Source organism: Grampus griseus (genome assembly GCF_964374135.1).
Source record: "Grampus griseus genome assembly, chromosome: 1".
Classification (NCBI taxonomy): Eukaryota; Metazoa; Chordata; class Mammalia; order Artiodactyla; family Delphinidae; genus Grampus; species Grampus griseus.
Window position 1 is genome coordinate 153,264,021 of NC_139017.1, and position 14,490 is coordinate 153,278,510.

Here is a 14,490-nt window from a genome sequence, read left to right on the forward strand (position 1 = left end):
CCCCTCCAGGCGGTCACAAAGCACAGAGCTGATATCACTGTGCTATGCGGCTGCTTCCCACTAGCTATCTACCTTACGTTTGGTAGTGTATATATGTCCATGCCTCTAGTCATGTACCAAAATTTTCATTGCAGCTCTATTTACAATAGCCCGGAGATGGAAACAACCTAAGTGCCCAAAGTTGAGAGTAGCTTTTTCACAAAAGTTTGCTTTTGAAACTTAAATCTCCTGCCTCTCGAGTCGGGTCACTAAGGCCCCTCCCACTGCAGAATCGTATCGCGTTATCTCCGCTGCGAGGGTTTCTGGGAGAGCGTGCACTCGGAAGCGGAAGTCCTAGAGTCAGGTCCGTCATTTCCTTCGGGGATAGGAGTGCTACGGACATCTTTTTCCTGGGCTCCGCAGGTCTCTTAGTATGAAGGAGGTGAAGAGCGAGCGGGATCGGGGGAGCCGACGAAGGCACCGGGACGGGGACATGGTGGCGGCGGTGGTGGTGAAGCAGGAGCGCCTCAGCCCGGAATCCGCGCCTCCCGTGCACCGCCGCCCGGACTCCTCCGGCGGCAGCCCGTCCCCACCGGCCGGCGAGTCGGGCCGCCCGAGTCACCGCGGGAACCGAGCCCGAGGAGGTAGCCGGTAAGTGAGAAGCAGCCCGGGGTGGACCTTAGGTCGGGTTCATTGAGAAAGGAGGACAGGGCTAGAACCAGAAACACACCTTGAACGCTGAGCGCTGCAGCTTGGACTTAATCCTAAGGCGATAGAAGTGACCGGTTGTGCCTGTGTTAAGGAACGTTTACTCTGGTACCTGTCACTTGCGTAATAGTTGGGCGTTAAGCGCCTAATGCCTGCTGGACAGGATCTCGTCCCTCCATTTCTGGGTACCCAGCATTTCACCGGGTATGGTCCAGTTTAAGTTGTTCGTTAAGCAATGATCGTTTAAGTTGAAATGAAAGATTTTCCCCATTTGCCTGCAAACGGAGTGCGGGAGTTATCTTTTCAGTTATCTGCCCCAAGAAGTTTACATATCGAGGGCCTAGGCGATCTGTCTAATATTCTGTGGAAAAATATTGTCTCTTGTTAAACTCGTTCATTTATTAATTCATTCGACGTAGTTTTACTGAGTACCTATTATGTGCTAAAGACCATCGTAGGTTATAAAATAATGTGGAAAAATATCTATGTAACACTTTTAAAAATATACATATGTATATGTAGAAAAAAGAAGACCGTCCTAGGTTCTGGGGCGGCAAGGATGAACACCGTAGATGATCTCTACCTTGATGAAACTGACCGTGCTGTAGCTCTGAGACAAAATAACAAGCAAATTAAAAAAAAAAAAAGTTGTTTCAGTTAGTAACAAGTATTAGGGGTAGGTTAAAACAGTAATGTGATAGTGAGAGGGTAGAGGGAAATGGTTCTCCCTGAACCACTCTCTGAAAAGTCCACCATTTGACCTGAGACCTGAATGGTGAGAATAATCCAGCCTTGTAAAGATCTAGGCAGAGGGAATAGCCCGTGCAAAGAACTTGAAGTGGAATCAGTTGTGTTCCTTCTAGAAATGGGGGGTGGGGGGGTGGATCCAGGAGATCAAGGAGAGTGGTTGGAATGAGGTGGGAGACGGAGGAAATAGAGCCAGAGGACTTGCTGATTGATTGATTGAGTGAGTGTGATTGTGTGGGAGAGGAGCGTGGGGGGCTGCTGGTGGTGAGGAGAAAAAGAATCAAGGGTGACTTCTAGGTTTTTGGCCTGAGGAACAGGGTGGATGGGGTGGCGCCAGTTACCCAGATGGCAAAGACAGAGGAAAGTTTCTTGAGGGGATGGGAATCTAGAGTTATGTCATCTATGTGAGAAGTTCCATCAGGCAGTTATGTATGTGGAAGACATTAGGGCTAGAAAAGTGAAGCTCCTTACTCCTTTAGTGTGATCAGCAGAGACCTGCACGAATGTGGTGTTTGTGTTAGTAGGTAAGCCTGATACTTGAAGCTAATTTGTATTAGGGAATGAAAATTGAGATAAAATCTGCGTGTATCACTCTCTGAACAGGTCTCCAGCCAGAAAGAAAAACAAGTCCTCAGGGAGAAGAAGCAAGTCTCCCCGGAGTAAGAGAAGCCGAAGTCCTCACCACTCAACGGTCAAAGTAAAGCAGGTAAGTGGTTTGAGATGTTTTCATACTGGCCCCAAACCTAGAGCCTGTCCCATCATAGCTAAAGAGTGTTGTGTATGTGTTCTCCTGTACTTGCGATGGGCTTTTCTAAAAACTGGGTTTGGTTTTTTTTCCTGCTTGCTTTGTTAAGTTAAACCTATTATTTTGAGGTAATTGTTGATTCACATGCAGTTGTAAGAAATAATACAGAAGTGGCTGTTTCTCCCAATGGTAACATCTTACAGAATTATAGAACAGTATCACAGTCAAAACGTTGACATCAGTGCAGTCAAGGAACAAAACATTTCCATCACAAGGATCCCTCATGTAGTCCTTTTATAGTCGCAGCCAGTTCCCTCTCACCCTTACCCCTCAACTCCTGGCAGCTTCTAATCTCCTCTCCATTTCTATAATTTTGTCACTTCAGGCATGCTGTGTAAATGGAATCTCACAGTACAAGCCTTTAGGGATTGGCTTTTTTCACTCAGCAAAATTCTTCAGAGATTCATTCAGGTTGTTGCCTCTCTCTGTAGTTCATTCCTTTTTATTGCTGAGTCGTTTTCAGTGGTGTGGATTTAACCATTTGTCCGTTAAAGAATATCTGGGTTGTTACCAGTTTTTTGACTATTAGACATAAGGCTGCTATGTAAACATTTGTGGGCAGGTGTTTGTGCGAACGTAAGTTTTCTTTTCTCTGGGACAGATGCCCGGGAGTGCAACTGCTGGATGGTATGGTAGTTGTGGGTTTAATTGTTTTAAGAAATTGCCAGACTGTTTTCCAGAGTGCTGTGTTAGTTTGCCAGGCCTTCCATAACAAAATTCCACAGACTGGCTGCCTCAAACAACGGAACCTATAATTTTCACACAGTTCTAGAGGCTAGAAGTCCGAGATCAAAGTTTCAGCAGTTTGGTTTCTCCTGAGGCCTCTCTCCTTGGCTTGCCTTCTCCACTGTGCCCTCACATAGCCTTTCCCTCTGTGCTCCTATCCCTGGCTCCTAGCTCCTCCTTTAACCACATCAGCCGTACTGGGTTAGGGTCTCACTCATTTTAACTCAATCAGTTCTTCAAAGAGCTTATCTACAAAAAATTTGGTTACATTCTAAGATGTGGAGGTTGGGACTTCAACATATAAATTTGGGGGCACGATTCAGTCCGTAACAGTGGCTGTACCGTTTTACATTTCCACCTGTCATGTGAGTGATCCAGCATTTGTTACCGGCACCATTTTTTTATTTTAACCATTCTTACAGGTGGGATAGCGGTATTGTGATCTTAATTTGCATTTACCTAATGGCTTATGATATTGAACATCTTTTCATGCGCTTATTTGCCATCTGTATTTCCTCTCAGGTGACATGTGTCTTCAGATCTTTTGCCTATTTTCTAGACGGATTATTTGGGTTTTTTTACTATTGAGTTTTAAGAGTTCTTTTTTAATATTCTTAGGTACTAGGCCTTTTGGGGTGAGTGGTTTGCCAGTATTTTCTTCCAGTCTGTATCTTTTCTGGTCATTCTCTTAACAGGATTCTTCTCAGAGCAAAAGTTTTAATTTAGATGGAGTCCAGCTTATCTGTTTTTCTTTTTGTAGATTATGCTCTTGGTGTCATGTCTAAGAACTTTTTCCCTGGCCCTAGATCCTGAAGATTTGTTTTTTCCTTAATGTTTTTCATGTAAGTCCCTGGTCTATTTTAAGTTTGTTTTACTATAAGGTGGGAACAATCTTGTTTATATCTATTAAAAAAAATCTTGTTAGGATTTTGATTGGAATAGTGTTAAACTTGTATTTTGGGGTGAGTCGGGTTTTTTAAATTATTATTATATTGAGTCTTCTAGTCTATGAACATAGGTGTGTCTCCGTTTATTTAGCTCTTTGATTTCTTTCATCAGTGTTTGTAGTTTTCAGTGTACAAGTCCCATACGTGTTTTGTTAGATTTACACTTTTTTTTTTTTTTTTCGTACGCGGGCCTCTCACTGTTGTGGCCTCTCCTGTTGCGGAGCACAGGCTCCGGACGCGCAGGCTCAGCGGCCATGGCTCACGGGCCCAGCCGCTCCGTGGCATGTGGGATCTTCCCGGACTGGGGCACGAACCCGTGTCCCCTGCATCGGCAGGCGGACTCTCAACCACTGCGCCACCAGGGAAGCCCCCAGATTTACACTTAAGTAATTTGTTTTAGTGACTGTAAGTGATATTTTAAATTTCATTGTTTACTTGTTCATTGCTAGTACATAGAAATATAATTGATTTTTGTATGTTTATCTTATATCCTGTGACCTTACTGAACTCATTCATTTATTTTAGGAGGTTTTTGGTAGATTACTTGGGATTTTCTACATAGATAATCATATCTGCAAATAGGCACAGTTTTATTTCTTCCTTTACAGTGTGTATGCATTTTGTTTTCTCTTGCCGCACTGTCTGGGACTTCAGCACTATGTGGAATGAGAGTAGTGAGAGTAGATGCTCTTGCCTTTTGCCCTCAGTCCTGATGGACAAGCATTCAGTCTTCTTTTTAAAGAAGCTCTTTGTTACAAAGTGCAAATAGAGACACTGGCATTAAGAAAATGGATTTTCTTATGATTTTGAGAGACTGTGGGCCAACTGTCTGCTACCTAAAAAAAGATACAAAGCCAGACAGTCTTGATGGTCTGTTATATGAATTGGTCAGGCACTGCCTTGGCTATCTCAGAATTCAGCCACTGGAACCCCAGTACCCAGATAGAACCTCTCAAACCACTTGTAGTTGTGTGTGTGTGTGTGTGTGTGTGTGTGTGTGTGTGTGTGTGTGTGTGTTTATGTACAACTTGCTACTTTTTTGATTTAATAATTTTGGCATGTTACATTTTGTAGATTTAAGGTGCAAAGCTGTGTTACTTCGATACATTTATATATTGTAATATGATTGCCATTGAAGCAATATTTACCACGTTACATCATTATAGTGCGGTATTATTGTCTGTATTCATTATACTGTGCATTAGATCTCTATGGCTTATTTACTACTCGTTACAAGTTTGTGCCCTTAAATACCATCAGTCTTACCCTCTCGCCCCCCATCTCCTAGTAAACACCATTTTACTCCCTGATTTATTTATTTATTTATTTATTTATTTATGTATATGTATGTATGTTTGACTTTTTCAACTTGCAGTTCTTTACCTCTGGTTTCTAAATCAGCACTTTACAGTGAATCCTGGGGCTTATAGCATGGAACTGTTTTGTGATTATTGTTATTTTGAAGTGTCTTAGTTTGCTTTTCTATGCTAACTTCCCTCCTGACCTCAAATTATCTCTTAAAAAGCTGATTTCATTGTATTAATCAGCTAGAAACTTGGAAGTGGCTCTTGAGCAAAAGGGTTTGAGCGCTTGACAGGCAGCTGAAAGTCAGTGACTTTCACCTGGATTGTAAGAGTGCACACAGCCTCTGACTTAAGCATGACTTGTACTTACAGATATTCTCTGCACCACTCAGCCACCATTAAAAAAATAAAGTTATCTAGCGCAGGGAATTATATTCAATATCTTGTAATAACCTATAATGGAAAAGAATCTGAAAAAGAATATATGTGTGTGTGTGTGTATGTATAACTGAATCACTTTGCTATACGCCTGAAACTAACACAACATTGTAAATCAATTATACTTCAATTAAAAAAAAAAGGAGGAGGGGAACAGGATTGTGGAAACCTCAGAAAAAAATAAATTTATCATTTGCTTGTTCATCATAACACAGAATTCTGTAAAATAGAAAGTGAGAGTATGGTTTATGTAGTGTATGGTTACTTTTCTCATTAGCCTCAAAATCGCACCCCTTCCCACAAACAAAAAAATCACCTCACTCCCCAGAAGTAGCCATTTTAATAGTTTGATATTTATACTTCAAGGTTCTGTTATACTTAACCTTATCTTCTTTTCCTTTATGTTTTGGGGTGTGTGTGTGTGTATTCTATGCAAAGATGTTCATTAAAAAATATATATTATCCTACTTATCAATAATTGAGAGCATATGTTGAAATCTTAGTTATTTTGTGTTATCTGGTTTTGTAATTTGTCATATTCTCTCCATAGTGTCTACTAATTTTGCCTGGTATACACTTTTTGGAAACGAAGACAGAATTGCTCATTGGATTTAGCAACATGGAAGTCATTGGTGACCTTGACCAGCAATTTTAGTGGAGTAGTAAGGGTGAAGCCTAATTGGAGGGTTCAAAAGAAGATGGGAGAAGAATTGGAGACTGATTAAAACCAAACTGTTTTGAGGAGTTTTACTCAAAGAGGAGTGAAGAAATAGGGTGGAAGCTGACATGGGAAATGAGTTCTAGAGAAGAGCAGGTGCCTGTGCTGATGGGAATGATCCAGTGCAGAACGGGGAAGTAGATTATGCACAAGAGAGATGAGAATCGCTGGAGTGATATTCTGGATGAGAGGGAAGCTCCCAGATGTAGGAATTGGCTTTAGGTAGAAGCACAGATAGTTTCCTTATGGTCACAGGGAGGGAAGACAGAGTATATGGGTACAGATACTGATGGGTGGGTGGATGTAGAAAATCCCTTCTAAGTAAATAAGGGATGGGGAAGACCACGTAGGAGATTTGAGGACAGAGAAGTGGTAAAACAGTCATCTGGGAGAATGAATAGATCAAGAAAATGTAGGATGTTTGCTGGGCATCATTAAGGAGGCTTGGGGTCATGCTTCTAAGGTAGGACCATTCAGAATGGTTTGTGTTTTTTCTCTAGCCACTTTGCTGTGCTTAATGCTGATTGTGGTTTTGCCAGGACAGTGCAACAGAATGGCATAGGGGCAGAGGATTTGAATATGTCCACATGGGAGTGATCATACTGCTTGACAATGGATTTTTTTTTTTTTTTTTTTTTTTTTTTTGTGGTACGCGGGCCTCTCCCTGTTGTGGCCTCTCCCGTTGCGGAGCACAGGCTCCGGACGCACAGGCTCAGTGGCCATGGCTCACGGGCCCAGCTGCTCCGCGGCATGTGGGATCTTCCCGGACCGGGGCACGAACACGTGTCCCCTGCATAGGCAGGCGGACTCTCAACCACTGCGCCACCAGGGAAGCCCTTGACCATGGAATTTAAGTTAGGAAGGGAAGAGAGCGAGGGACTGTGCAAAAGTAAGAGGATCAAAGGCTTGGATGAGTCTTATTGGGATAAGGATTGTTAGAGTTGGGTAAAGTGTGAGCTGGAAAGATGGGCAGAAGGAGGACTGCTTAAAATGGAAATTATAGAGGGGTTGCAGTTATTAGAAATGAAAAAGTCCGTGTATAACCATGGGGGTGAGTGGCTGAAGAGAAGGGAGGAGACAAATAAGGTAATGGGAGGAGAGAAATGCAAAGAACAGAGATGCCAGCACGTTATCGAAAGACCAAGAGTAATGCTGGAGAGAATGACTTGAGCTGGAAGTGAAACTGGCACAAAGTGAGGGGAAGTGACTCAGGATTAGTAAATGACAGCAGCACTGAGAGTAATGGGTGACAGTGGTCTTACGTGAGAGTCACAGCTAGGTTTTTTAGGGAGAAAGAAAAGGGTGGGGCGTGTTCTGGAATTGGCAGTGAGAAGCAAGGACGACACCTGCCATATGTCCGGACCCAGTGAGAAGCAAGGATGACACCTGCCATATGTCCAGACCCAGAGATGGTGGGAGTTGGGGGAGGTCAGAGGGAGAAAAACAGCCACCATTTGAGGAGCTGCAGGGGAGCAGTGTGCTCAGGGCAGAGCCAGGGTTCTGTTAGAGCGAAAGGAGATGGGAATGATCCCAGAAAACGTGGAGGATGTAGATCAGTTTTGCCGAGCTTTCCATTCCAGGGGGCATAGTGCAACAACAGCTTCAGGAGTTGAAGAAGGGGACAGATTTGGGGACAGAATCCTTGATGTACAGAGCCTTATGGGGATTAGAGTACAAGGGAGGTAGGGGTGATGACCTGGAATCTGTGACTTACAGTGACTCATTTAATCAGGGATAAAGGGCATAATGAGATGAGTTCTGCTGAACTCAAGGCAGATGGTGGTGGCAAACTTGTGAATGTCTTGGGGTAGGAGGGTTGGGTGTCTGAGGCTCCCTGCCTCTTGATACTTGTCTCTGGAGGCTTGGAAGTCTAGGAAAACTGGGTCCTGCTCTGAGCAAGCAGACCCCTACTTGACCCCTGTGTATGGTAGGGAGAAGGCCTTGAGGCGGAGGTGGGGCTGGTGGGGGAGTGGAGACAAGGTCTCAGTCCTGGTGCTCAGGATTTCCTCTCTACCCCTTTCCAGGAGGGGCAGCCTTGCTCATAGTGTGCGGGGGCCTCCCTCTTGAACTCTAATGCTTTAGTTATTAGATTAATCAGGGTAAGCCGATCTTCGTGTGTTCATTAAATATTTATTTGTTCTGATAATTCCTTGTTAATATCCTTTGCCTATTATCTCCTGTGTTGATTTTCAGTGCTGAGTCTATTTTAAGAAACCATCGTGTTTCCTCATTTTTTTCAGATCTTTAAAAAATATATCTGTTACTGTTGACCCTTGAACAACATGGGTTTGAATTGCACTGGTCCACTTATATGCAGATTTTTTTCAATAGTAGATACTGCAGTACTCCATGTCCCCTGTTGGTTGAGTCTGTGGATTCGGACCCTTGAATACAGAGGAACCAGGTATACAGAGGGCCGACTACAACTAGTTGGAGTGTTGGTGCCCCTGTGCCCCTAACCCCCTCATTATTCAAGGGTCAACTGTAGTAAATTTTTTTTTTTTTTTTTTTTTTTTTTTTGGCGGTATGCGGGCCCCCCACCGCCGCGGCCCCTCCCGTCGCGGGGCACAGGCTCCGGACGCGCAGGCCCAGCGGCCACGGCTCACAGGCGCAGCCGCTCCACGGCACGTGGGATCCTCCCGGACCGGGGCACGAACCCGCGTCCCCTGCATCAGCAGGCGGACTCTCAACCACTGCGCCACCAGGGAAGCCCTGTAGTAAATTTTTATAGGTTTCTTATTTTTTTTTTAATGTTTAAAAATTAACTGCTTGTTTATTTTTGTCAGGATAAACCTGTCGTGGTACTGTTGCTACCCCTCTTGAGTTCTTATGGCTACACTAATAATAAAATTGACACAAGGCAGAAAAACAGGAGAAGAAAACCCACAGATTTAAAAATATGGAATGCTTCACGAATTTGCGTGGCATCCTTGCACAGGGGCCATGCTAATCTTCTCTGTCGTTCCAATTTTAGTATATGTGCTGCTGAAGCGAGCACTATATGTTTCTTATATGTCTTGCATATTTCTTAATTTTATTCTGGGTATTGAAATCGGATCTTTTAAAATTACTATTACGTTTTCCTTTTGGGCATAAGAGAAAGCTAGCTTTTTTTTTTACGTAATTATCTTGTATGTGACTACTTAACTGTCTCTGTTAGTTCTGATTCTGTATGCAGGTCCCTCTAAGTTTGCCTATAGGTGTTCTTGTTTCTTGGGCTCTGAACGTGGGTGTGCACTGTTAGTGCCATAGCTGGGCAGCAGCCTAGGGCACCTGTTCTGTGTGGTGGCCTTGCAAGGGGACATGACCACCACTGGTAACCTTATTTCTGTGGGACATTTTGCTCTGAATGCCAAAGTCCAAAGCACAAATGACTTTTTGACTGCAGCTCTCTTCATAGACTATGCACTGCCTTTACTTTCTTGAATCTGTTTGAATTTCAGGAACGTGAGGATCATCCCCGGAGAGGCCGGGAGGATCGGCCGCACCGAGAACCCTCAGGACAGGAACACAGGCGAGCTAGGAACAGTAACCGAGACAGACACCGCGGCCACTCTCACCAGAGGAGAAGCTCGGACGAGAGGCCTGGCAGCGGGCAGCCTCAGGGACGGGATCGAGATGCCCAGAACCTACAGGCGCAGGAAGCTGAGCGGGAGTTTCACAACACCCGGCGCCGGGAGCACCGCCAGAAGAACGAAGCCGGCGGTAATGCGTCTCAGGACTCACTTCCTCAGCCTGGCCCTGGCAGCAACAACAAAGACAAAGACGTGCCTGTTAAAGAGAAGCCAAGCTTTGAACTTTCTGGGGCACTTCTTGAGGACACCAACACCTTTCGGGGTGTAGTCATTAAATACAGCGAGCCCCCGGAAGCACGCATCCCCAAAAAACGGTGGCGTCTCTACCCCTTTAAAAATGATGAGGTGCTTCCAGTGATGTACATCCACCGACAGAGCGCTTACCTCCTGGGCCGACACCGCCGCATCGCAGACATTCCCATCGATCACCCCTCCTGTTCGAAGCAGCACGCCGTCTTTCAGTACCGGTGAGTGCACGTCTGCAGAGGGAGACTGAAGTGCTGGTAGAAGCCCGGCATCTCGGTTACTTAGGATCGCTGAGGTCTGTGCGCCTGTGTGCACAAGAAGCCCATACCCCTCGTATCTAAGGAGTATTATTCATCTAACGAATGATCACTTTACACCAATAATTGCTTACATTTGTGTAACAGACTGGAACTTGGTGTCAGAAATCCAGATTTTGAATCCTGCCACTGCCACTTACCAGGTGTCTGTCCTGGGGCGAGCCAGTCTTCTGGGCCTCGGCTTCTAGCTGCCTCGCAGGGCTGTTATGAGGGTTAAATGGAAATAAAGCTGAGAGTGCCTGGCATATGTTAGCTGAATCTGTATCTTGACAGTTTCCATAGTACATCTGTTATTGTTGGATGTTCACAACAATCCAGTGGGGAGGCGAGGACAGGTATTAATACCCCATTTGACAGATGAGAACATGAAGCTCAGCAAAGCCAAGTGGCTTTTTGCCTAATAAATGATCACTGTGGTAGAACTCTGGCTCAAATCAGCTTTGATTTGAACAGTTTTGATCATCTCATCTGTTCCCTTGACTCTGAAGTCCGAATCCACTGGTTTATTCCCATTGGGGCAGAAGCTAAAGTATGTTGAGATATAGGTAAAAGAAGCATTATGTTGATTATAAACAATGCAAAAAGTGTCAAAAAATGCAAAAAATGTATTTCTCAACCATGGCAAGAGGCCTTAGATTCTGCATTTTAAACTTTGATCTACCATGAATCCTCCCCGCCCAGTGACCAGTTCTCACCACTTCTACTTGCTCCCAATTTCTGAATCCATGGCCATGCCTTTCCCTTGACTTCCTAGAGTTTGAACTTGAACTGTGTCTAAGCCAGGTTATTTACATCATCTAGACTGTGTTAGCAAAGAGCTGGATGATCTGAGGCAGGATTTCACTCACAGGTTTCTCTGCTTTATCTCTGCTAGGCTTGTGGAATATACCCGTGCTGATGGGACAGTTGGCCGCAGGGTGAAGCCCTACATCATTGACCTTGGCTCAGGCAATGGAACGTTCCTGAACAACAAGCGAATTGAGCCACAGAGATACTACGAACTGAAGGAAAAGGATGTCCTTAAATTTGGGTTCAGCAGCAGAGAGTATGTTCTGCTCCATGAGTCCTCGGACACGTCTGAAGTGGACAGGAAAGAAGACGAGGATGACGAGGAGGAGGAGGAGGTATCTGACAGCTAGCAGACTGAAGCACAAGCCAAACTCTCGAGAGACCTTTCCTTTCTGCGAAAGCTTTGGGATTGACTCAGAGGGCGCCGCCGTGCTCTCTGTAACGCCTCTTATTGCCTTAAGTCTTTCTTCTGTTGCTGACCAGCTTCCGTTTCAGTGTAAGAAAACTGACTTATGTTTGGTTGAACTTTTTTCTGTGGCACATCAGCCACACGCACACGCTGTGGGCATTTGTTTTCTGAACAGTCTCACCAACACATCGTGTTTTAGTAGAAGCATCGTGGCTTGAGTTGGTGCTTTCAGAACTACTGTGCAGGAAACTATAAAGCCCTGGTTGAAGGGGATTGTGGCTTGCTTTCTTTGTACAGTTACTTTATTTATATTGTTGTTAAGCTTTGTGGACCGGGTTTGTTTTTGTCTTGGGGGCAGACCCCTGAACAGAGAATCTTACTAAGCTTTGGTTATCACCAAAACAGCCTCCCGAGTATACCAAAGCTTTGACCTGGTTGAGCTCTTGAGTCACAGAAATTGATTTTGCACTTCGTTGTTTGGGGGTGGGCAGGGGGGTGGGGGAGATTTACCACATGACCTCATTATTGACTGTTGGACTTAAACGGATGCTTTGTGGAGCCTGCTTAAGCTTATGACTGTACAGGAAGGTCATGGCCACTACCAGTGGGTGCTGATTACATGTCACGAGAGGCTGAAATGGGTCGTGGATCTGTTTCCTGTGAGAGAACTCTGATTTCTCCATGGAGCATGTACAGAACAATTTTGATCTTCAACTTTGCATTTTTATTTAGAGGTTATCTCCATTCTTCCTTCTTTGAGAAACACACTGTCATTTATGTGGCAGGGTCCTTGCTTTATTCTAACAACGTGTATGTGTTGTGTGGTTTACATGTTTTCATCTTTTTACAAAAATGTTCGGAGAGGTTGTATTTACCTGGGCAATTGGGAACAGCCCAGTTTCCTAATTTTCCACCAGAGGAATATGTGTAAGTAGAAAAGTCGTAACTGCTTACATCTAGTGTGTGTGTGTGTGTGTGTGTGTGTGTGTGTGTGTGTGTGTGTGTGTGTGTGTGTGTGTGTATATATTTAAAAAATTGTGTGTGAAAGAGCTGCATATTGATTTTCCTATGAGAATGTTTTGTGATGTAAATGTAATACTGCATTATAGGCAAAGGCCTCCCTGCATTTGAAGAGCAGGTTTTCATTTATATGTATTTTTGGAATAAAAAATAATAAAACTTGTAAATATAGCCCCCTTTCAAAGAGTACTTCTTTCCTAGCACAGGGGACCTTGTGTTCATAGGTATATTTGCTGCTAAAGAAATCTTTGTATCAATATTTTGGAGGTAAAAGTAGACAGTTGTGGAGGGTACCCTGGGGGTGATAGGACTCACCCTGCACTGGAATCCAGATCTTCAAATTTCAGCGAGTGAGCCATGGTCCTGTTGAAGCAGCAGTGCTCTCTGAGTTGGCAGTGAAGGGGTTTTCCTTCCCAGAATAGTCAAGAGTTGGGGCAGGTTATACATAGTGGGCCTCATACCAGTTGACCCCTGTCCCTGCTGTTTCACCCTCAGGTGGTGATGGGGGGTGGGATGGGAGGCAGGAGAGATGATGCAAGTCAGTGTTCCTGCTAACTGTTTCTCTTGGGTGGAAACTAATGACATTATTAGATGGTCTTCCTTACCATTGTTTTTCCACTGAGGTCTCACATACTTAGATGTACTCAGGGTTAAATGTTGACTATCGTGGGCTGCTGACTAATGTTTATTCAAAAGAAATGAAAAGATTCCCCTTTGGGGAATTCCCTGGCGGTCCAGTGGTTAAGACTCACACTTCCACTGCACGGGGCACGGGTTCGATCCCTTACCGGGGAACTAAGATCCCACAACCTGTGTGTCATGTCAAGAAAAAGAAAAAAGATCCCCTTTGAAGAGTGAACACTTAATAAGGTTAATTAGGTGAAAGGTTACATGAGGGAAGAAACAATGTAAGAGCAATTAGCATCCTCACCCAATGTGCCCTGGCCCCTGGAGGCACTATTACATACGTGCATGTCTAAAATGTGTTTTGATGAGTTTTTCTCTTGATCCAGGCTGATGGTTTTCTCTTCCTGGGATGAGGGGCTAATCTGGCATCTCACTCCAGGGCCTCCGTGTTCAATATGTGTAACTACTGCTTCCTGGCAGCCTTAGGCTTGGCTTCAAGCACCATCCTGGTGAACATTGTGATAGATGACCACTTTGCCTACAATTTTTTTTAATAAATTTATTTATTCGTTTTTGGCTGCATTGGGTCTTTGTTGCTGCACGCGGGCTTTCTCTAGTTGCGGCGAGTGGGGGTCTACTCTCTTCGTTGCGGTGTGCGGGCTTCTCATACCGGTGGCTTCTCTTGTACCGGAGCACGGGCTCCAGGCGCGCGGGCTTCAGTAGTTGTGGCACAAGGGCTCAATAGTTGTGGCTCGAGGGCTCTAGAGCTCGGGCTCAGTCTTTGTGGCACACGGGCTTAGTTGCTTCACAGCATATGGAATCTTCCCAGACCAGAGCTCGAACCCGTGTCCCCTGAATTGGCAGGTGGATTCTTAACCACTGTGCCATCAGGCAAGTCCTTGCCTACATTTTCAATAAAAGGTCCCAGTTGTGTAGTAGACTTTTGCTTCCTGGATTAAGAGATTCTTCATGCCAAACATTGATATATGGGACGGTGTTCCTTGCCCACACACACTTTTTATTTTTTAAGAGAAAGGGAAAGAAAAGATACTACTTATCTCCAAAGCCAGATATCACCAGCAGACTTCTCATTTGAAGTTGACAAAATCCTAAAACTTTCTTCTTGAATTAATTC

The 14,490-nt window shown here is 44.5% G+C and overlaps 1 protein-coding gene across 1 annotated transcript; it reads left to right on the top strand.

Moving 5' to 3' along the window:
* Nucleotides 1-379: 379 nt before the first annotated feature.
* Nucleotides 380-12,898, top strand: SNIP1 (Smad nuclear interacting protein 1). Its single transcript, XM_082651827.1, has 4 exons — nt 380-630; nt 2,038-2,140; nt 9,816-10,414; nt 11,385-12,898. The coding sequence occupies exons 1-4, from the start codon at nt 413-415 to the stop codon at nt 11,647-11,649; spliced, it is 1,185 nt and encodes a 394-aa protein (XP_082507953.1). The 5' UTR covers nt 380-412; the 3' UTR covers nt 11,650-12,898.
* The last annotated feature ends 1,592 nt before the right edge of the window (nt 12,899-14,490 follow it).